Source organism: Oncorhynchus kisutch, linkage group LG4, assembly GCF_002021735.2.
Source record: "Oncorhynchus kisutch isolate 150728-3 linkage group LG4, Okis_V2, whole genome shotgun sequence".
NCBI classification, from domain to species: domain Eukaryota; kingdom Metazoa; phylum Chordata; class Actinopteri; order Salmoniformes; family Salmonidae; genus Oncorhynchus; species Oncorhynchus kisutch.
The window spans coordinates 57,717,722-57,741,672 of NC_034177.2; the positions used below are offsets into that span (position 1 = coordinate 57,717,722).

At 44.7% G+C, this 23,951-nt stretch overlaps 1 protein-coding gene across 5 annotated transcripts; it reads right to left on the bottom strand.

Moving 5' to 3' along the window:
• Positions 1-621: 621 nt before the first annotated feature.
• mtg1 (mitochondrial ribosome-associated GTPase 1) lies at positions 622-21,429 on the bottom strand. Of its 5 annotated transcripts, none has more exons than XR_002255316.1 (12): positions 21,181-21,429; positions 15,042-15,106; positions 13,822-13,926; positions 11,869-11,955; positions 9,375-9,431; positions 5,366-5,456; positions 5,185-5,246; positions 4,994-5,090; positions 3,675-3,756; positions 3,402-3,514; positions 3,004-3,182; positions 622-1,191 (listed from the first exon to the last, which is right to left on the bottom strand). XR_002255316.1 is itself a non-coding variant. In XM_020481376.2 (11 exons), the coding sequence occupies exons 1-11, from the start codon at positions 21,281-21,283 to the stop codon at positions 3,085-3,087; spliced, it is 960 nt and encodes a 319-aa protein (XP_020336965.1). In that variant the 5' UTR covers positions 21,284-21,429; the 3' UTR covers positions 622-3,084. The 5 variants fall into 5 exon arrangements, 3 of the variants coding, with proteins under 3 accessions (XP_020336965.1, XP_020336967.1, XP_020336968.1); XR_002255317.2 differs by having other exon boundaries at positions 622-1,922; XM_020481376.2 differs by having other exon boundaries at positions 622-3,182.
• Positions 21,430-23,951: the final 2,522 nt, after the last annotated feature.

The window sequence follows — 23,951 nt, forward strand, 5'->3', positions numbered from 1 at the left end:
ACAGCTGCAACAATGCTGCTGCTACTCTCTGTTTATCATATATGCATAGTCACTTGAACGATACATTCATGTACATACCTCAATTGGGCCGACCAACCAGTGCTCCCGCACATTGGCTAACCGGGCTATCTGCATTGTGTCCCACCCGCCAACCCCCTCTTTTACGCTACTGCTACTCTCTGTTCATCACATATGAATAGTTACTTTAACCATATCTACATGTACATACTACCTCAATTAGCCTGACTAACCGGTGTCTGTATGTAGCCTCGCTACTTTTATAGCCTCGCTACGGTATTAAGCCTGTCTTTTTACTGTTTTATTAACCTACCTATTGTACACCTAATACATTTTTTGCACTATTGGTTAGAGCCTGTAAGTAAGCATTTCACTGTAAGGTCTACACCTGTTGTATGCGGCGCACGTGACCAAAACTTAGATTTGATCCAATCAGAACCAACATTTACTCTGTCATCATCTTCGACACGATATTCCTCAGATATGTTTACATCATAGACAATATATTGTAGATGAGTAAATTAGTTATACTATTTATGGATTAATAAGGCTAAATAATCAGCATACATGTAGAGGTGTAACGAAGACGCTGTGAGTCGAGAAGCAGGTGCAGGTGAAACGTTTAATAAAACAAACATGGAATGAGAACATAACAGTAGGGTCTATGCATAAACACAGGATAAATACTGACTGGGAAAGGAACCTAAGGGAGTACCAGATATAGGGGAGGTAATGGAGTCCAGGTGTGCCTCATGATGATGTGCAGGTTTGCGTAATGATGGATCCTAGGACTGGTGGTTAGTATACCGGCGACATCGAACACCGGAGGGGAGGAGCGGGAGTAGACATGACAGTACTGCCCCTCTGATGCGCGGCTCATGCCGCAGGACGACGCCAACCAGACGGAAGACCCGAGGACGAGGAGCGGGCCGGTCCAGGCTGTGAAGGTGGAAATCACGGATGATGTTGGGATCCAGAATGTCCTCCACCGGAACCCAACACCGCTCCTCTGGGCAATACACCTCCCAGTCCACCAGGTACTGGAGCCGACCCCCACGACGTCAGTAATCCAGTCGGGATTTGATGGCATAGGCCGGACTCCCGTTGATGTCCAGGGGGGGTGGAGGGGTGTCGTTGGGGACAGCATCAGTTAGGGGATCAGGAACCACCGGCCTGAGAAGGGAGACATGAAAAGAAGGTGAGATATGGTAGTCACTGGGAAGCTGTAATCTATACGTCACCTCGTTGACCTCCGGAGGACCTTGAACGGCCTCACAAACCGGGGGCTCGGTTTCTTGCAGAGTGGGATGTTCCTGTTGGGCTCCACACCAACCTACGGGGACCACCCTTAATGAAAGAGATGAGAGTACCAACGCTCCCGAAGTAGGTTATCCTGACAGATGGCCATTGCAATGAGTGCGTGCAAGGAGAGGTTGTCGTCTCGACAGGCCAGTTCCATCTGGACCTCCTCGCACAGTCCTCTTCTGAATAGCGTACGAAGCGCCGGCTCGTTCCAGCCGCTGGATGCTGCTACTGTCTGTTAGGTGAGCGTGTACCCTGCAGCAGTCTGGACCCCCTGCCGTAATTGAAGTAAACGCTCACCAACCTCTCTGCCATCTGGTGGATGATCGAAGATACATTTAAACAGAGCCATGAACCCTTCATATGAATCTAGCTCCCCCTCCTCTCTTCCAGATGGCCGTGGCCCATTCCAGATAAAGGGGAGGTAAGAAGTGAGGTAATGGAGTCCAGGTGCGCAGAATGATTGATGCCAGGTGTGCGTACTGATAGACCCCAGGACCGGTGGTTAGTATACCGGCAACGTGGAACGCCAGAGGGGAGGAGCTGGAGTAGATGTGACAAGAGGGGCCTTGTGGCTCGTTCTACAGGTCTGCTATCCTGCCCTGGGGAGGCAAAGCTATTTTAGAGTCGGGGACAGAAGTCAGGATGGCCAGACATTGGTGGGAACTAAAAAGTATTGTTAAAAAGGAGCATTGACAAGTCAGCATCACATGATTTGAGAGACAAATCTCTCACTTAGTCTCAGTAGCTGTCCAGTGTTCCAGATTTGAATGAAATTTGACCTAATAATGAATTACAATACGAGTGAAAGAGGTATTAAAGTATGTTAAAAAGCAGCTTTTGTGTCCCCCTGCTTGTCCTGTTCACAAACAACAGAATGGTGCGGGCGTATACTGGTTATTATAAATATGAATTACAAGTAAACATCTGATTTTCCAGCTCAGCCAATGAGCCAATGTCTTGCCAAAGTATGTGAGGTCACATAATATCAGGAAATAGCAAGCATTTTTGCTTGTCTGTTTCAGATACAAGTTTGAAGTGGGGTTTTTGGTGAGTCAACATCATTATTTAGAGTGTACAGAATGAGCTGTTAAAAATGTGATCTTCATTGAAGTTACTTTCACTAACAACGAATCTCTCTCATACACCTAAGAAGCTATATTTATATATCAAATGGATCGCTAGCATACATTGTGAACTGTATACACTTAAATATGTTTTTTATAGGTAAACATTTATGCCCCTGCAGGCTAATTAGACACTGACTTTCCATGACTGTGTCAGCAATAGTTGTACTGTTCCTATGAATGAGTGACGACTGCCAGCTACATAATTATTTCTAAAACGTTCATGACAAAAGCAATGAGTAAACTGAATTGAAATGTAATCGACCCCATCCATGAATCGAATGCCACACCCAATCCCAAATCAACCCCCTATCCCTATCCCACTACTCCCTTCCCAAAGCACTTTCCCCTCGCCGGTTACTGTACAATCCCATTTAAAACTGTTGTGCAATCAAGACACTGTACATAAAATACATTTTATTATGATTGTGTGCATTTACACTAACAGGTACATTATGTACAAACAACAGTGTTGGCATTCTTACTGATCAGCTGCTCTGTGTTGGGTGAGACTAGAGAGCAGAGATGATAAACCAGTCTACTGTAGAGAGGATACCTGCACTCTTGAGTTTCCTACAAGGTCTCTGGTGAGAGATTTATCAGTCTGTGTTGTTGTCAGTCTGTGGTGTGTTAGTGGTCAGTCCAGCATGACCCGTCCCAGCTCTCCCTTCCTGAATGCTCTGATGAAATCATAGGCTGCTGCTGTGTAGTTAGGCACTGTGAGGGTGATGTTACCTAGGGAACACAGAGATTAGGTACATACACCATTAGCTTACCAAAGCCTTTAATAAGGCAAGTATAAAGATTTGTCTCGATGCCAAAACTTGACCCTGTAATAGTTGTAAGAACTGTACTATTACTCTGCAATTACTATGTAAATTGTTATATGTAAATACAATTTACTATGTAAATACAGTTTTACTATATATTTAGTATGATATGGTTTACTCTTACCCACTCCAGTGATGGCTTTAACCCGTTGAGTCTTTCCCAGTTTGACAGCGATACGTTTCAACACCTGCTGGATGTCATCACTAGGCTCACTGAGATCATACCTCTCCACGTAACTACACACACACACACACACACACTTCATGTAACTAGACACAGAGAAACACTCAACTCCCAAGGTTACTAAACACAGCGACAGTCAAATCACTTTTGAGTATCTCAATGGATTCAATGTCGCTGCAATATACAATATTGGAATCAATGCTTTGCCTGTACCTGTACTTCTCCAGTCTATTGAGAGAGAACAGTAGGTAGTCTGCCATGATGTCTTCTCCTACTAGATGGTCTAGGATGGTCCCTGACAGTAACAGCAGAGGAGGGAGTCATCATTACAACGGTCATACTGCATGTCCTGCTGATAATCACATGGCTTGATGTGGAGTCACTGTGTCAAAGGGCTGCCATATAATTCACACATGCTTCGATTGTTATATGATTGAGAGCATTGGAAAATTCATATTTATCCATACAGTGTGAGAGGCCCATCAGAGCTTGGCTGTTGTTATATTAGATTCCACTGGCGTCCCGAGTGGCGCAGTGGTCTAGGGCACTGCATCGCAGTGCTAGCTGTGCCAGCTAGAGATTCTGGGTTTGAGTCCAGGCTCTGTCGCAGCCGGCCGCGACCCGGAGACCCATGGGGCGGCGCAATATCCCCAGCATCGTCCGGGTTAGGGGAGGGTTTAGCCGGCAGGGATGTCCTTGTCCCATCGCGCACTAGCGACTCCTGTGGCGGGCCGGGCGCATTGCACACTGACACAATCGCCAGGTGTTTCCTCCAACACATTGGTGCGGCTGGCTTCCTGGTTAAGTGGGCATTGTGTCAAGAAGCAGTGCGGCTTGGTTGGGTTGTGTTTCGGAGGACGCATGGCTCTCAACCTTCGCCTCTCCTGAGTCCGTACAGGAGTTGCAGCGATGAGACAATTGGATACCACGAAATTGGGGAGAAAATAAATAAATAAACAATATATTAGCTTCCACTAGGTGACACTGTAACACTATGGAATATAGAGACCAGGTGGGTCCAGAACCCAATATTGAGTTGCACCCCCTTTTGCCCTCAGAACAGCCTCAATTTGTCGGGACATGGACTCTACAAGGTGTCAAAAGTGTTCCACAGGGATGCTGGCCCAAGTTGACTCCATTGCCTCCCACCGTTGTGTCAAGTTGGCTAGATGTCCTTTGGGTGGTGGACCAGCAGCATTCTTGATACACACAGGAAAATGTTGGGCATGAAAACCCAGCAGCATTGCAGTTCTTGACACACTCAAATATTGGTGCGCCTGGCAACTACTACCATACTCCGTTCAAAGGCACTTAAATCTTTTGTCTTGCCCATTCACCTTCTGAATGTCACACATACACAATTCATGTCTCAAATATCGCAAGCATTAAAAGTAATTATTTTATCTACACTGATTGAAGCGTATTTAACAACCGACCTCAATAAGGGATCATGCTTTCACCTGGATTCACCCGGTCAGTCTATGTCATGGAAAGAGGCTACACATCATTTGCCAGACCTAGTCTGTACTCACCACATAGGGCTAGCTTCATGCCCGTCTCCAGACTCTGTATCTTCGGAGGAAGGACACCAGGCGTATCTAGAAGATGGATGATGGGTCTCTCACACACCTCACAAGAGGAACACACAAACATTGAGTAAGTACTGAATATACACAAAAACAGACAAGTGACAGGAGCGCAGACAGGTGAAACCATCACTCACCTGTATTCTAGTCAACACTGCTTTGGTAATGCCTGGTTCCCCTCCTACTTTTGACCCCCGACCTAAAGGTAGAAAAAGATGGATCATCATTACTTCAACAAGGGTTCAATGAAATGCACATGACAAAACTATGCAAGGATATATCCTAATCCCTATATCTCATTGTAATGTTAAGTTGTACCTTTCTTGAGGTTGGTTCTCCTCAGAGCATTGATGAGTGATGACTTTCCAACGTTGGGCACCCCAATCACCATCAGACAGAAGTTGGTGTTCTGAACATTGAATAAACACACGTCATAACATGACCACATAATATGACCGTAACCACATTCAGACTAGAGGTCGACCGATTAATCGGAATGGCCGATTAATTAGGGGCGATTTCAAGTTTTCATTACAATCGGAAATCGGTATTTTTGGACACCGATTTTGCTTCTTTTTTTTTTCTTTTTTTACACCTTTATTTAATTTTTATTTAACTAGGCAAGTCAGTTAAGAACACATTCTTATTTTCAATGACGGCCTAGAAACGGTGGGTTAACTGCCTCGTACAGGGGCAGAACGACAGATTTTCACCTTGTCAACTCGGGGGATCCAATCTTGCAACCTTACTGTTAACTAGTCCAACGCAATAACGACCTGCCTCTTGTTGCACTCCACAAGGATACTGCCTGTTACGCGAATGCAGTAAGCCAAGGTAAATTGCTAGCTAGCATTAAACTTATCTTTATAAAAAACAATCAATCATAATCACTAGCCAACTACACATGGTTGATATTACTAGATATTATCTAGCGTTGTCATGCGTTGCGTATAATCTGACTGAGCATACATGCATACAAGTATCTAAGTATCTGACTGAGCAGTGGTAGGCAGAAGCAGGCGCGTAAACATTCATTCAAACACCACTTTCGTGCGTTTTGCCAGCAGCTCTTCGTTGTGTGTCAAGCATTGCGCTGTTTATGACTTCAAGCATATCAACTCCCGAGATGAGGCTGGTGTAACCGAAGTGAAATGGCTGGCTAGTTAGCGCGCGCTAATAGCGTTTCAAACGTCCCTCGCTCGCTCTGAGTCTTCTAGTAGTTGTTCCCTTGCTCTGCATGGGTAAAGCTGATTCGAGGGTGGCTGTTGTCGTTGTGTTCCTGGTTCGAGCCCAGGGAGGAGCGAGGAGAGGGACGGACGGAAGCTATACTGTTACACTGGCAATACTAAAGTGCCTATAAGAACATCCAATAGTCAAAGGTTAATGAAATACAAATGGTATAGAGAGAAATAGTCCTATAATTCCTATAATAACTACAACCTAAAATGTCTTACCTGGGAATATTTAAGACTCATGTTAAAAGGAACCACCAGCTTTCATATGTTCTCATGTTCTGAGCAAGGAACTGAAACGTTAGCTTTCTTACATGGCAAATATTGCACTTTTACTTTCTTCTCCAACACTTTGTTTTTGCATTATTTAAACAAAATTGAACGTTTCATTATTACAAATAAAATTAAATCGGCCGATTAATCGGCAGCGGCTTTTTTGGCCCTCCAATAATCGGTATCGGTGTTGAAAAATCATAATCGGTCGACCTCTAATTCAGACCACACAAAATACCGTTGTTTACCCCCTCTATTCACTATACAATCCTCATGACAGCAACTAAAACACCAAAATAAAATGAATCACAACCAGATCAAAAGGACAACTAAATGATGTGGAACACAACAAACTTCCTGGTCAGACGCAGGTCAGAACTGTAACATTATGATTACATCATCCTCAGCCATGACACACAGGGTGCCGTAACAGCCTAACCTCCAATTACTGATTGAAATGAATTTGTAAATCATTGTAATAAATTTAATTTAATGCGCTTTTTCATTGAAAAACAATCTCAAAGTGCTACAGGGAAATGCAGAAAAAGATAGAAAAACAAGACAGACAAAATAAGGACACAATTAGACAGGGCAACTGACAAAGAACATAGCTGACGCTACAAAGACAAAGACACCAAGGAGCACAGCTATAACTAAGAGAAGGCTTTTCTAAAGAGGGTGGTTTTTAGGCCAGTTTTAAAGGAGCCCAGAGTCTGTAGTGCTGTGAGTGCATTCCAGAGGCAGGAGGGCGGTCGAGCCAGTGTTCATTTCGTCAAGAATCATGGGTGACAAAAATATTAGTCAAACACCTATTTTTCAGTGGCAAATTGACGAGAATATAACTAACTAAATAGACCCAGAGAAAACTAACACTAAACAAAAAATAGTTTTCCATTTCACTTCACTAAAACGAGACTGAATTATCTATGTGACGAAACTCTGACAACTAAGTGGACTGGACAAGAGTTGGAGAGATTGAAAGCTTTTCAGTTATGAGGACAAGTAAAATTACCAGCACAGATGCAAAGCATTTTCTTCTTTGCTTATGGCCAAACAGAGTTGGTTGAGAGCGGTCTTAGTGCCAGCTTCATTTTGTGGTGGTAAATAGACAGCTACGAATAATACAGATGATACCTCTCTTGGTAGATAGTGTAGTCTGCAGCTTATCATAAGGTGCTCTACCTCAGGCGAGAAATACCTCGAGACTTCTTTAATATTAGACATCGAGCACCAGCTGTTATTGACAAAGACACACACCCCCACCCATCATCTTACCAGAGGTAGCGTCTCTGTTCTGCCAGTGCATGGAAAATCCCGCTAGCTCTATATTGTCTGTATCTTCGTTCAGCCACGTCTCGGTGAAACACAATATGTTACAGTTTTTAATGTCCCGTTGGTAGGATAATCTTAATAGTAGGTCATCAATTTTATTTTCCATTGATTGACGTTAGCGAGTAGAATGTAAGGCATTGGGAGTTTACTCGCTCGCTTCCGGATTCTCAGAAGGATCCCGATCTGTGTCCCCTTTTCCGGCATCTTTTCTTCACACAAAAGGTGTGGATCTGGGCCTGTCCAGTGAATGCAGGATATCCAACAAAATAATAAAAAAAATTGGTTGGGAGAATGTAAAATGTCAGCCATGTTCTTCGGCACCATCTTTACATGAGTCCATGTGTTATTGCATCGTTTTGATGTCTTCGCTATTATTCTACATTGTAGAAAATAGTACAAATAATGAAAAAGCCTTGAATGAGTAGGTGGTCTAAAACTTTTGACCGGTAGTGTAGCTATTCAGCAGCCTGACGGTCTAGAGGTAGAAGCTATCGGCCAGTCTTCGTTTTAGCCATAACGCTCCTGTACTGCCCATGTCTGAGTGATGGAAGCTGGGAGAACAGGCCGTGGTATTGTAGGTGTCCTGGACGGCAGGCAGTGTGCACCCAATGGTGCGTTCAGCTGACCCTCTGTAGTGCCTTGCGGTCAGTGACAGTTGAGTTGCCGTACCAAGCTGTGATGCAGCCCAACCGTATGCTCTCTATGGTGCTCCTTTAGAACACTGAGGGTACTTTGGGATAGGTCACACTTTTGCAACCTCCTGAGGTTAAAGAGTCCCTGTTGTGCCTTCTTCACCACAATGTCCGTGAAGAGTGCAGAGTGCATTGCAGTTGTTCAGCCTTGAGGTGACAAAGGCATGGAAGAGCCTCTCTGCATCAGACTGAGTAAAGGTGGGACGGAGTTTGGCAATGTTCTTGGTGATAAGAGTGATGCTTGATGTGATTGTCGAAGGTTAGAGAGGAGTCAAGCTTAATGCCCAGATTGTAAACATTGGATGAGAGGGGGATGTTCTTGCCTGTGAGGTGGGTTATCGGTGAGTGATTTTGCTGCTGTTGAAGGAAGTTTTGCTTCATCTAAGCACTTATATCCTCAAGACAGGTGTTAATGAGCAAAGGGACTTGTTGAAGTTTTCAGATACAGCTGTGTCATCAGCATAGCAGTGGAATGAGATTTTATTACAGCTGATGACACGACCGAGAGTAAACAGAATGAACAGGATGTGTCCCAAGAACGGATCCTCGTGGGACAACACAACTGAAAAACGAGCTCAGGGCTGGTCCCGTAAGCATTCCAGGAGGATGGAAAGGAGACTGGACACACTAACATAGCTTCAAATTGACAACCAAATGAACTGGAATTTAGGGTAGTAAACCTCTCATTTGTTATCGTCTAAGACTGAACGTAGCCCTATACTACACATTCGTTTTTTTCTAAACACAAAATCTAAACCAATCAATCATTCCTCAATCAGTTGTAGGCCGTGACCTCACCTCCTCTCGGTGGAAGCGTGGCTGGCTCTCGATTAATTCTGTGACCATGGGAACCAGCTGCAACAACAGAAAGGAAGATTAACAGAGTAGGAGAGAGCTGTCACAATGTTACTAACTCGGTCTTCTGTGGAACTGTTATAACCAAACTGCAAAGTCACCCTTTCTTAAAGGAAAGATTCACCCATTTTGAATGTTATATTGTTTTTGTGCATCTCTGAGTGATCTATCAATTCCCGGGGTCATTTCATGTGTATTTGAGCTACTGCCGTTAAAGTAGACAGAAACTCATCTGGTATGACGTAGCATTGCACCTCAGCCACGCTCAAGGTTCTAAACGACATCATAGCCACCATCGATAAGAGATTACTGTGCAGCCGTATTAAACGACGTGGCCAAGGCTTTCGACTCTGTCAATCACCACATTCTTATTGGCAGACTCGACAGCCTTGGTTTCTCAAATGATTGCCTCGCCTGGTTTACCAACTACTTCTCTGAGAGTTCAGTGTGCCAAATCGGAGGGCCTGTTGTCCGGACCTCTGGCAGTCTCTATGGGGGTGCCACAGGGTTCAATTCTCGGGCCGACTCTCTTTTCTGTATACATCAATTATGTTGCTCTACCTGCTGGTGATTCTCTGATCCACCTCTACGCAGACGACACCATTCTGTATACTTCTGGCCCCTCCTTGGACACTGTGTTAACTAACCTCCAGACGAGCTTCAATGCCATACAAATCTCCTTCCGTGGCCTCCAACTGCTCTTAAACGCAAGTAAAACTAAATGCATGCTTTTCAATCGATCGCTGCCCGCACCTGCTCACCCGTTCAGCATCACTACTCTGGACGGCTCTGACATAGAATACGTGGACAACTACAAATACCTGGGTGTCTGGTTAGACTGTAAACTCTCCTTCCAGACTCACATTAAGCATCTCCAATCCAAAATTAAATCTAGAATCGGCTTCCTATATCACAACAAAGCATCCTTCACTCATGCTGCCAAACATACCCTCGTGAAACTGACCATCCTACCGATCCTCGACTTCAGTGATGTCATCTATAAAATAGCCTCCAACACTCTACTCAACAAACTGGATGCAGTCTATCACAGTGCCATCCGTTTTGTCACCAAAGCCCCATATACTACCCACCACTGCGACCTGTACGCTCTCGTTGGTTGGCCCTCGCTTCATACTCTTCGCCAAACCCACTGGCTACAGGTTATCTACAAGTCTCTGCTAGGTAAAGCCACGCCTTATCTCAGCTCACTGGTCACCAGTATATCTCATTGGTCACCCACAAAGCCAATTCCTCCTTTGGTCGTCTTTCCTTCCAGTTCTCTGCTGCCCATGACTGGAACGAATTGCAAAAATCTCTGAAGCTGGAGACTCACATCTCCCTCACTAGCTTTAAGCACATGCTGTCAGAGCAGTTTACAGATCACTGCACCTGTACTTAGCCTATCTGTAAACAGCCCATCTACCTACCTCATACTGGTATTTATAAATTTTGCTCCTTTGTACCCCAGTATCTCTACCTGCACATTCATCTTCTGCCGATCTACCATTCCAGTGTTTAATTGCTATATTGTAATTACTTCGCCACCATGGCCTATTTATTTTCTTAACTTACCTCATTTTTACTCACTGTATATAGACTTTTTGTTTTCTTTTGTTCTACTGTATGTTTTGTTTATTCCATGTGTAACTCTGTGTTGTTGTTTGTGTCGAATTGCCTCGCTTTATCTTGGCCAGGTCGCAGTTGCAAATGAGAACTTGTTCTCAACTAGCCTACCTGGTTAAATAAAGGTGAAATAAATTGCGGTAAAACTGCTCTCACTACACTGGAAGTTAATAGGAATACAACTTTTAGATCGCAAAAATGTCTATTATACACGTCAGATTTAAATTCTGGCCGATGTCATATAACGCGAGAGTTTGTCTTCTCTGCAATGAGCTATTTGATCATATTTTTGCGATATTCCTACCTAGAGAAATTTGTAATTTGATAGAGGGTCCACCACATTTCTTCTATTTGTCTGCCTCCGCAAGTCCAGGGTGCATTGCATGGCAGTTGCGAATGTCGTACTCCACTCTGCGAGGCACATCAAACTGAAAATGACTCCTAAATTGATAGCTGTAAAATCACCTAAACAAACTGCACTAAGTCACTGATATTCTTTGGTATTAAATGTGTGTAGTTAAATTAGCTAGCTAGCTGCCTTGCTAGCCAGCCAGCCCATAGAGAGCATTGTGAGTTTTGTAGTCGACTTGTGCTGCAAAAGATTTCTACAATTTTCACGTTGCTACCAATCTAATTATAACAAAATAAAACATTTGTTCACCAAAAAATATTGTTCTCACACATTAGTGTTATATTTACCACCATTTATATTTCTAAGAATTTTTGGTTTTGGGTGGATATTTCCTTTAAGGATCTCACAGGCTCTCCCTCTCCTTTTTTGATGTTGTTCTCCATCTCTCTCGGTCTCTCTTACCTTTTTGACGTTGTCATCTCTCTGTCTGAGGCAGTCTGTGAACAGGACCTTCTTCACTCCATGTCTTTCAAGCTGTTTCAAAATCATCTGGAGAGCAAAACATTCAGATCAGGACACACAAGTCTGCATCAGGACTACATACAGCGCTGCACTGGACGCTCGGTCTCAATTCATTATACAGAGGCCATTCCAATTCATCTACTGCACGACTGGCCATATTCAGTGGGGCAAAAAAGTATTTAGTCAGCCACCAATTGTGAAAGTTCTCCCACTTAAAAAGATGAGAGAGGCCTGTGATTTTCATTATAGGTACACTTCAACTATGACAGACAAAATGAGATTTTCTTTTCCAGAAAATCACATTGTAGGATTTTAATGAATTTATTTGCAAATTATGGTGGAAAATAAGTATTTGGTCAATAACAAACGTTTCTCAATACTTTGTTATATACCCTTGTTTGGTAATGACAGAGGTCAAACGTTTTCTGTAAGTCTTCACAAGGTTTTCACACACTGTTGCTGGTATTTTGGCCCATTCCTCCATGCAGATCACCTCTAGAGCAGTGATGTTTTGGGGCTGTTGCTGGGCAACACAGACTTTCAACTCCCTCCAAAGATTTTCTATGGGGTTGAGATCTGGAGACTGGCTAGGCCACTCCAGGACCTTGAAATGCTTCTTACGAAGCCACTCCTTCGTTGCCCAGGCGGTGTGTTTGGGATCATTGTCATGCTGAATGACCCAGCCACGTTTCATCTTCAATGCCCTTGCTGATGGAAGGAGGTTTTCACTCAAAATTTCACGATACATGGCCCCATTCATTCTTTCCTTTACACGGATCAGTCGTCCTGGTCCCTTTGCAGAAAAACAGCCCCAAAGCATGATGTTTCCACCCCCATGCTTCACAGTAGGTATGGTGTTCTTTGGATGCAACTCAGCATTCTTTGTCCTCCAAACACGACGAGTTGAGTTTTTACCAAAAAGTTATATTTTGGCTTCATCTGACCATATGACATTCGCCCAACCTTCTTCTGGATCATCCAAATGCTCTCTAGCAAACTTCAGAGGGGCCTGGACATGTACTGGCTTAAGCAGGGGGACATGTCTGGCACTGCAGGATTTGAGTCCCTGGCAGGGTAGTGTGTGATGGTAGGCTTTGTTACTTTGGTCCCAGCTCTCTACAGGTCATTCACTAGGTCCCCCCGTGTGGTTCTGGGATTTTTGCTCACCGTTCTTGTTATCATTTTGACCCCACGGGGTGAGATCTTGGGTGGAGCCCCAGATCGAGGGAGATTATCAGTGGTCCTGTACGTCTTCCATTTCCTAATAATTGCTCCCACAGTTGATTTCTTCAAACCAAGCTGCTTACCTATTGCAGATTCAGTCTTCCCAGCCTGGTGCAGGTCTACAATTTTGTTTCTGGTGTCCTTTGACAGCTCTTTGGTCTTGGCCATGGTGGAGTTTGGAGTGTGACTGTTTGAGGTTGTGGACAGGTGTCTTTTATACTGACAACAAGTTCAAATAGGTGCCATTAATACAGGTAACGAGTGGAGGACAGAGGAGCCTCTTAAAGAAGAAGTTACAGGTCTGTGAGAGCCAGAAATCTTGCTTGTTTGTAGGTGACCAAATACTTATTTTCCACCATAATTTGCAAATAAATTCATAAAAAATCCTACAATGTGATTTTCTGGATTTTTCCCCCTCATTTTGTCTGTCATAGTTGAAGTGTACCTATGATGAAAATTACAGGCCTCTCTCTCATCTTTTTAAGTGGGATAACTTGCACAATTGGTGGCTGACTAAATACTTTTTGGCCCCACTGTACACTCACACAGGTTTGTCTGGATAAAAACACAAAACAACCCATCTGTATGTCAGACATTGTCATGCATCAACAGAAACAGACAAGCTCCCAGGTTACAGAAACAAAACAATGATCTGCTACAGTAGCCTACATGCTTGGCAGACAGGTCAGCCAGGTCCATCTTGTTCAGCACCAGGAGATGAGGTCTGACGTCCAGACTATCCTGGAAAAGAGGGTTTCTACCCGAGAACGGGATGTTCTACTGTTAAAGAAACTTGTTTGTCATTCGTTTGGGAGCTAATGCAATTCTTCAGGTCTCAAGACAAGGCGACTCATCCTGCAACCGTGGTTGGTGATGTGAGTCCATCAGAGGGTATTGGGCAAGGTAGGGAAAGTGATGTATGCCACAACTGCCCCTTAGAACAAACTTCTCTGGTTTTAAACTGCTTATGTGGCATCAATATGAGCCATAAACATTTGTTATAGTGTCAAAATTGACTACAAAGTGTAAATAGGATCATTTGGTCATAAAGTCAGCCTTAGGTGAGTTCGTCATGTCTTACTGGGAGGATGGGTATGGATTACTTACATGGCCACTTTTGCCAATGATGTCCAATTGCCCACGTTAAGGTCCGTCCCCAGCTGCCACATGGACATGTGTTGTCAAGTCTGCATATGGGTGGAAAGCACAAGCATTTAGCTCGGCAAATAGGAGTGAAAATGGGCTTACATAAATTTAGTTCAAACTTCCAATGCATTTCAACAATATGGCCAGGAATGGATTACAACCGACATGGTCACTTCTGCTGCCTGTCAACCGTCAAACTACTGGTGTTAGTGAGTATGTTATCTAAGTAGATAGCTAGTACTAGCTAGCTAGTAGCTACTTTTGGTTATACAACCTAATTTGATAATGCTAGCGAGCCAGGCTATCTATGATTCCACAGATGAAAGGGGAATGATTCTGTAGCTAGCTAAATACATCAAGCTAACGTGTTTTGTGATGTAGCATTTCAGAGGAAGATGTGTGGGATGTTCACATTAAATACCCCACAAGCTGCTTTCAGCTTGGCTAAAGACAAGGTCAGCTCAGACTTTAGCCTACACGTTTCTGAATTTGCTGACCATTATGAGAAGGGAGAAGTCCTCTACTTCAAAATGTTGTTCTCTTCATAGCAAAGCTAGCTTAGCTTATCTCGCTGTACTCACTACTGGCCTTGTTTGTTGTGATTGAATGGCAAAGACACACCCACATCAAACCCCACACTCAAGAAAACTTTATTTTGCCTTCAGTCAAGGCCGCTAGCATTTCTTAATGAGCATTGATGAAAAACACCAAATCAGGAAGAGCAATCGCCCTTTAAAGGATATTCTGGCATCGTGGATTTCTAGGATGCAGTCAACATTCTTCACACTGGCCTTCATCTGTTTCAGACCTGAAGAGAGACCAGAGGAGAGGAGGATGGGTTACTGTAACCTTCACTTACTATGAAAAGAGAGTTAGACAGGTATCAAGGTTAACAAAGGTTACGCGAGTAACCACGGTTATGTGAGCTATTGGAGCACTACAATATGGTATCCTTTCGCTCAGCAAGATACATTCCACCCCCCCAACCCACGAGCGAGGCATCGATGCACACTAGCTCCCTGCGGTGGACTGTTCTGTATCACTCTAACAGGAAAGGAGTGAGAGTGCCATTTCAACATATTCCACACACATGCATTTGTCACCGATAGCTGATGATGTCTGCGTCGTCTCTTGTGTAGATGGTGAGAGAAGCCGCCTGGAGTGGCCTGAGGTGAAGGCCCAGCGGAATCAGAGAAGCCGACGTGAGTAGGCCGAGTAACTTCCAGGCACTTTAATACGGACATGGCTCGTCTAAGCCAGAAACGGTCTAGGTAGGCCTGTATCTTCTCCAATCTCACCTGAGGGAGACGTGTTGTCATAAGAATTGAGTCTATCAACATCCCAAGGAAGACCACCGTCTGTGAGGGAGTCAGGTTTCTCTTCTCCCTGTTTATGTTGAGGTCCAGGTATTGAATGTGCTTCAAGATTATCCTTGTCTGCTGTAGCTTGCTCTCTTGATTAAGCACACACCAGCCAGTCATCCAAGTAGTTCAGCACTAGAATACCCCCTGGAACATGATAGGAACTAAGTCTGCGTCCATGCACTTTGCCTCTCACCAATGAGAGGCAGAACGGGAGGACTTTCGTAAGCCACTCCTTCGAAGGCAAACAGGTGGTACTTCTAGTGATCTCGATGAACAGGAACATGGAAGTATGCATTCGTCAGGTCGAGCGTGGTCAACCATTGGCCGCTCAAGATTGCCTGCAACACCCACGCTGGCGAGAGCATTTTGAACTTGAGCTCTTTTAAACATTTGTTGAGGCCTCGCAGGTCAAGAATCATCCGAAAGCTGCCGCTCTTCTTCGGAACTATGAAATACGTGGAGTAGAACCCACTTAGCCGTTCTAGCGGCTCTACAAGGCTAGCCTTGTTCCTGAGTTTCTCACATTCTTCTCTGCAGAGAAGCAAGGCTATCTCCAACCGGAGCACTGAGGTGACCCAGATGTCTCTGTAGGACGGTGGTCGGCATCAGAACTGGAGTTTGTATCCCTCAGGACTAGGGACGGGTATTGTTAAGATTTTAACGGATTTACTATTCTTACCGATACTGTTTATTGATCTGGTACTTTAACGGTATTCTTATCGGCTCTTTTTGTTATTCTTTTATGAAAAAATAATAATTTAAGAACAGAATTAACATCGCTTTATTTTCTGAAATGTAAAATAAACAATTACTTCCAGCAAAAGAAACAGCAATGTTTTGAACGAATCACTATTACAGACTAATGTTGTGATGATGGAAAACAAATTAAATAAACAATACTTTCTTGCAAAAGAAAATACAGTGGTATAGAGCAACACAGGTGGGGCATGCAGGTAGGCTGCAAAAGGACTAACAGTTCTTAGGAGTTCTTCTGGAGAAAGATCAACATATTTGCCTTCTCTGGCAGAAGTGGGGACCTCTCCTGCAGTCGAAAATACCCTCTCGCTAGTGGTGAAGCACAGAGGTAGTTTGTTGCAATGTTTGTGAGGGAGGGGCAGAGTATCTCTTCTCCCACCACCACATCACAGGATCTTCAGCCATGGGCCTTTGTAAGAGCTCGACCTCTAGGTCAACACGCTCGCTGAGGGAGAGGGACGGGGTGTCCTGTTGGATTGTCAACCTCAACTCCCTGTCCTCCTCTGAGAACAACTTCTCCAAGGCACTCCTTGTTTTGTACATTTAAAAAACATTGTATTTAACCTCTATTTAACTAGGCAAGTCAGTTAAGAACAAATTCTTATTTACAATGACAGCCTACCCCGGCCAAACCCAGACGACGCTGGGCCAAATTGTGCGCCGCCCTATGGGACTCCCAATCACGTCCGGATGTGATGCAGGTCCTGCAGTGACGCCTCCTGCACTGAGATGCAGTGTCTTAGACCACTGCGCCACTAGGGAGCCCAATGTCTCTTCCATTTCCTCTCATTCAGACTCCTCCTCCTGCTGCTGCAGCTGGTGCTCTGTGTGTCTGCTCCGGCTCCTCTGACAGCCCTGGTGTTGCTCCTGTCACATTGGCCTCAACAGTTGCCTTCCTCAGCCTGTTCCAGGTGGCGTCACTCACCGGCCTCCCTTTAAATATGGGGTCCATTGCTGTGGCCTCACACAGGAAGACTTGAATGTCCTCATCCTAATAGCGCTTTGAGAGGTTCTCCCATACCTTCTCTTTGATGGTTGCCACAAGCGTTGTATCTTCATGCTTCCCAGTGCTCTTCCAGTTTTTGGAGGATGGGTATGATCTGTCCACAGGTGGCATTCTTTTCACATGACAGACAGTGTGGGTGTATGGAGGATTCCCATGAGCTGGACAAACTCCTCAGCCTTATGGAAGTCCTCGTCCTTCAGACAGTTCAGGTTGTCCTTGGTCATTGCTTTTCGCAGTCGTGGGTCCAAGGCTGCTGCTTGGATCGCTGGATACTGCTCCATGAATCTCTCTATGATTAGATAGAGCGAGTTCTGTCTGGTCTTGACATCAAGGATGAGTGAGTGTTGCGGAATGCCTGAAACAACTAAAAAAATAACATACATTTAATTACCGCACACTTGAATATTCAATTAAATTTTTAAATGAGGGAATTTATAAATAATACTTTAAACTGTAATAGATTGAACAGGCATCTTACCAAGGAGCTGCTGCTTTTCCTTCAAGACTGTTTTGGACATTGAGGATCTCTTGAACCACACGACCACTGCTCTGATTCAGGCTGCCCATTTATTAATGATTTTCTGCGCTGCCAGATTCAATGTGTCCTATTTTTAGGACGTGTAGCCTCTTGATGGCAACATCCATATTATCAGCATTATCAACAGTCACAGCTACAATCTTGCTCGGCTCTATCTCAAACTCTTCCAGAATGTCTGAGATCTCCTCTGCCACTACTTGGCCAGTTTGCGATTTGTACACTGCCCTGGTGTGGAGGACCTTCTGTTTTACACTGCCCTGGCTTGTGTAGTGCACTGTAACTGTGAGCTAGTGGTCCTGACAGAGGCTGGTCCACCTGTCTGATGTGATAGCCAGCTTTGGAACGTCCTTCAGCTCAGTGATCACATTGGCCTTTTCTACGCCATACTAGGTAGGAATGAATGTGTCACCGAGGTAACTCCTGGAGGGAGGGGTATATTTGGGGTTGTGTTGTTGTGTATTGTGGAGTGATAGGACTAACATACAACGCTTTTATACTACTATATCCTAAAAATGAATACAATATTTACTGACAGACTGTTACCTAAAGCCCTTGGACTCCACTGTTGCAAAGTGGTGTAAGGCCTTTCACTATGAACTTGGTCACGGCTAGGTGGCACTCATTCACCCTCTCCTCAGTCATCCTCCCACTAGCTGCCAGCGTGAAGGGGCTTTGGGCTGGTCTTTGGCTTGGACCAGCGGTATTAGAGGGAGGAGTGGGTTGGTTCATTGTAGCTGCAAGTTTAACAAAAAATTAGCAACATTTTTAAAATGGGTGATTGAATTTATGAATACACCCATAGCTAAACAATCAGCTTGCTAATGGTTGCTTTTGATCATGAACCCATGTTCGCATAATTGAGTTAACTCCAGTGTGTGGGCTCTAGACTGCTAGCATACATACCTAACGTAGACCGGGCAACAAGAGATGAACTACGAGCTAGGCAGTCAAAATGCATCTCTCTGCCTGTACATGATGCACTTTCCATAGATGTTTGGACAGATTGCTTGTAAGGGCGGAAACGAACGAGCAAAAGTGTTATGGCACTAGTGGCAATGAGCTGTCAGCATCGACTCTGGCGAAGTGTAACCACACTTTTTAACATTTAGCTCTCTCCGCCATGGTCACTAACTAAGAGCAGGGTGCTGTGTGTGCTGTAGCGTTTGGGAATAGCAAAATCGCATCATAGACAAATGTCTTAATCTTATTGCAAATTAGAAACTGTTGGTGAGATAAAATGTGCATGATAACGTTTATGTAGCAATAATAAATAGGACATGTATTTTCTTAATTTCTCCAGTACCGAAAGCAGAACCGACAATGTCAGAGCTTATCAATACTACGGTATTTCATAATTTAGCCCTGGGGCCCGTTTAATACCGGGTTTCGGTACCCATCCCTACTCAGGACTGTGCCCAGTACAGTCCTGGAGGGATACCACCTGCCTCTCCCAGTTTGCCCTTTGGGCCTGGGAGAGACAGCCGACCGCCAGCACCTCAAAAGGACTGCCTGGGCCCGCCCACCTTTAGCTGCGTGCCGCAGCTTGTAACCTGTCCTGCTGTCGGGGTGTAAAATGGCGGTTTCCATTTCCCTGCAGTCTCGGCTGTGGAGGAGGGGGGCCAAGACGTTGCTGTGCCACCCTCGACACACACTTTCCTGTCTTCCAGCTCCTCCGTGGGGGAGCAGTAGGGCACGCATTCGGCAAGAACTCCTGCAAAGTCTCACTGCCTTTGTGCAGTTTTGTAGTCTTCCTGTATTTTTTGAACCATGGCCCAAAGGTGGAACCTGGCGTGAAGGGGAGCTCCAAGAATGTTTTCCGAACTGTCGGTGGCAGTTTAGAATGTGCCAGCCAAAGATGGTGGCATGAAGTCACCATTCAAGGCCATCAGACTGTTAAACAGCCATCACTAACACCTACATACAGACTTGAAATCATTGGCTACTTTAATAAATGGATCACTAGTCACTTTAATTTTGCCACCAATGTTTACATATCTTGCATTACTCATCTTATAATTACATACAGTATTTTATAGGTAGGATTGCAGCATCATAACCACGTTTGAGGCACGTCGTGATGGAGAGATTCCCGAAAGTGCTTTGCATCTGTTCCACGCTTACTATTTCAGGTCCTGGTTTGAGGTGAGGCACCTTGCCAACGATCTCCTTGTCAAGCATCCTTGCCACCATGTCATCCATCTCTGGATAGTGGTCTAGCCCCAAGGACTCTGCATCCATTAGAAGAGTCCACGGCCTGGTCTGGTTGTCGCAATGGAAGCACCCTCCCATTAAGGAAATTAGAAGGGGGTGGGTCGGCAAGGCCATTTTCTTGCCTGCCGAAATACTCCCCCCTTCTAATTTCCTTCATTTTGTGGCTAGGTCAAATACTTTATGTGGCACACCTACTGGTCAACATGAGCTACCAAAATGATTCTGAAGTGTGCCATGCCTTGCAGTCCCAAGATAGAAGGGCGGGGAGAATTTCGGCAGGCAAGAAAATGGCCTTGCTGAAATCATCTCCCCTTCTAATTTCCTTAATTTTGGCACTAGAGTCAAATACTTTCTGTGGCATGCATCAGTCAAATACTTTCTATAGAACAAACTTCAGGCAACCGAAATTAACAATTAATGTATGTGTTATATTAAACATAGAGGAGGGAGTCAAATGTAGGCAAGCGATAAGCATTTCAGAACAACTTCTAGTCGAATAAGAAATGGGAGAGATGACGAATTTTGGCAAAGGGACTTATTTAGACTAATACACTTGAAACAAATAGCCAAACCGAAAACTGCAGACATTACTGGTGCCTCCCCCGCGATCAAAGGACACAAGTAAATAAATACAAAAATGCTTTCTGCTACTACGATCAGTGAAACGTAGGCTAAACTGTCAACGGAGTGAAGAGCAGATCTCTCAACTAGCAAGCAAGTTGCAGCATTGAAGAATCGAGTGCGTGCGCGTTCACGCGAAGGGGGGTGGGGGGGCTGCCCAGGCTACTAGGTTTATGTTAGAAACCTGGGCTAGCTAACTACGTTAGTTAGTTTACTTTTTACTTTTCTGTATTCATTTTGTGACCTCTAATAAGTCATGTCACATAGTAACTTAATTACACGCGTTTAGTTAGATATAGCCAACAACTGACATAAAGATGCCTCGCTAGCTAACACGTTGACCAGACCGCTCACGCGCGTAACGTTAGCTGAGAGTGCTCACCAACCTTTTGCCATATGTCTGGGGAACCAGTGGGCAACCTCTCTGTCGCCGAAGTCAAAGACCGCCCTGAAGTTTGCTGCATTGCGGAGTATCTGATGAAGCCTCATATTTGTTGTTTTAAAAAACCGAAATATTAGTTTCTTTCACGTGTCTGAAGTAATCATGTGTATATGTAAATCGTTGGTTTGAAGTCCTCTGTCATTGATAGCATTTTACTGAAGCCATGTTCACATTGGTGTTACACTGTTTACATCCCGACTTTCCCTATTGTCACGGCGATTGAGTTCCGCTATTACAATTATTCTTTAGGCACTAAATGTCAGAATTATACTGTATAATAATCATCATAAAAATACCAATAATCACACAAAATAATACTCATAGCTAATAATACAACGTATATACAGTATATTAGGGTGTCCAATCAAAACCGCATATTTTGACCAATGGGTAAACAAATATCTTAATTGTGTAGAATATATACTCCTCTAAGAAAACAAATGGTCCAAACCTCATGTCTCTATCATAATCCATTCAAAAGGGATTGGAGTTCCCCCTAGGGATAAAGAACAGGTGGAGGTGGGGGGAATCAGAAATAATTGTTAGCAGGTAGCCTAGAATCCAAAAGCCGAACAAAATGTTGTCCATGTCTTAACCCTAACTGCAAATGTAAGTTGCTCTGGATAAGAGTATTTACTAAAATGTATCCTTGTAGGATGGCCAAAATTAGGATGACTAAAGCAACAGAGGCCAGATAATTGTTTTTGTCAAAAATCAGGAAAAGGGCATTGGATCATGGCTGGATGCTCTGCGAGAACTAAGTGACAGGCTCACTGTTGAATTCAAATCAAATGTATTTATATAGCCCTTCGTACATCAGCTGATATCTCAAAGTGCTGTACAGAAAGCCAGCCTAAAACCCCAAACAGCAAGCAATGCAGGTGTAGAAGCACAGTGGCTAGGAAAAACTCCATAGAAAGGCCAGAACCTAGGAAGACACCTAGAGAGGAACCAGGCTATGCGGGGTGGCCAGTCCTCTTCTGGCTGTGCCGGGTGGAGATTATAACAGAACATGGCCAAGATGTTCAAATGTTCATATATGACCTGCAGGGTCAAATAATAATAATGACAGTGGATGTCGAGGGTGCAACAGGTTAGCACCTCAGGAGTAAATGTCAGTTGGCTTTTCATAGCCGATCATTCAGAGTATCTCTACCGCTCCTGCTGTCTCTAGAGAGTTGAAAACAGCAGGTCTGGGAGAGGTGGCACATCCTGTGAACAGGTCAGGGTTCCATAGCTGCAGGTAGAACAGTTGAAACTGGATTAGCAGCACGGCCAGGTGGACTGGGGACAGCAAGGATTCATCAGGACAGGTAGTCCTGAGCCATGGTCCTAGGGCTCAGGTCCTCCTCCGAGAGAGAGAGAAAGCGAGAAAGAGAATTAGAGAGAGCATACTTAAATTCACACAGGAAACCAGATAAGACAGGAGAAACACTCCAGATATAACAGACTGACCCTAGCCCCCCGACACATAAACTACTGCAGCATAAATACTGGAGGCTGAGACAGGAGGGGTCGGGAGACACTGTGGCCCCGTCCGACGACACCCCCGGACAGGGCCAAACGATAGTTCCAACCTCCGTGTAAGTGAATGGAGAGTAGGTGAACGGATGATCTCTGTATGTGTGGTTCCCACCGTGAAGCATGGAGGTGTGATGGTGCTTTGCTGGTGACACTGTGATTTATGTAGAATTCAAGGCACACTTAATCAGCATGGCTACCACAGCACTCTGCAGCAATACGCCATCCCATCTGGTTTGTGCTTAGTGGGACTATGATTTGTTTTCAACACGACAATGACCCAACACACCTCCAGGCTGTGTAAAAGGGCTATTTCACCAAGGAGAGTGATGGAGTGCTGCATCAGAGGATCTGGCCTCCACAATCACCCGACCTTAACCCAATTGAGATGGTTTGGGATAAGTTGGACCGCAGAGTGGAGGAAAAACAGCCAACAAGTGCTCAGCATATGTGGGAACTGTTGGAAAAGCATTCCAGGTGAAGCTGCTTGAGAGAATGCCAAGCTGTCATCAAGGCAAAGGGTGGCAGGATATAACCCCACCCACTTTGCCATAGCACAGCCCCCACACCACTAGAGGGATATCTTCAACCCCCAACTTACCATCCTGAGACAAGGCCGAGTATAGCCCACAAAGATCTCCACCACGGCACAACCCAATGGGGGGGGGCGCCAACCCGGACAGGAAGATCATGTCAGTGACTCAACCCACTCAAGTGACGCACCCCTCCTAGGGACGGCATGGAAGAGCACCAGTAAGCCAGTGACTCTGCCCCTGTAATAGGGTTAGACGAAGAGAATTCCAGTGGAGAGAGGGGAACCGACCAGGCAGAGACAGCTACAGTGCCTTTCAGTTCACCTTCACACTCCTGGGCCAGACTACACTCAATCATAGGACCTACTGAAGAGATGAGTCTACAAAAAACAATTAAGGGTTGAGACCGAGTCTGCGTCTCTCACATGGGTAGGCAGACCATTCCATAAAAATGGAGCTCTATAGGAGAAAGCCCTGACTCCAGGTGTTTCCTTAGAAATTCTAGGGACAGTAAGGAGGCCTGCGTCTTGTGACCGTAGCGTACGTATGTACGGCAGGACCAAATCGGAAAGACAGGTAGGAGCAAGCCCGTGTAATGCTTTGTAGGTTAGCAGTAAAACCTTGGAATCAGCCCTTGCCTTAACAGGAAGCCAGCATAGAG

Coding starts and splice junctions, on each gene's coding strand:
- mtg1 (XM_020481376.2), bottom strand. CDS start 21,283: ATGAGGCTTCATCAGATACTCCGCAATGCAGCAAACTTCAGGGCGGTC. Junction 11,956..13,821: donor CTGACCTGTCTGCCAAGCAT/GTAGGCTACTGT, acceptor TTTGCTCTCCAG/ATGATTTTGAAACAGCTTGA. Junction 3,757..4,993: donor CATGAAGCTAGCCCTATGTG/GTGAGTACAGAC, acceptor TGTTACTGTCAG/GGACCATCCTAGACCATCTA.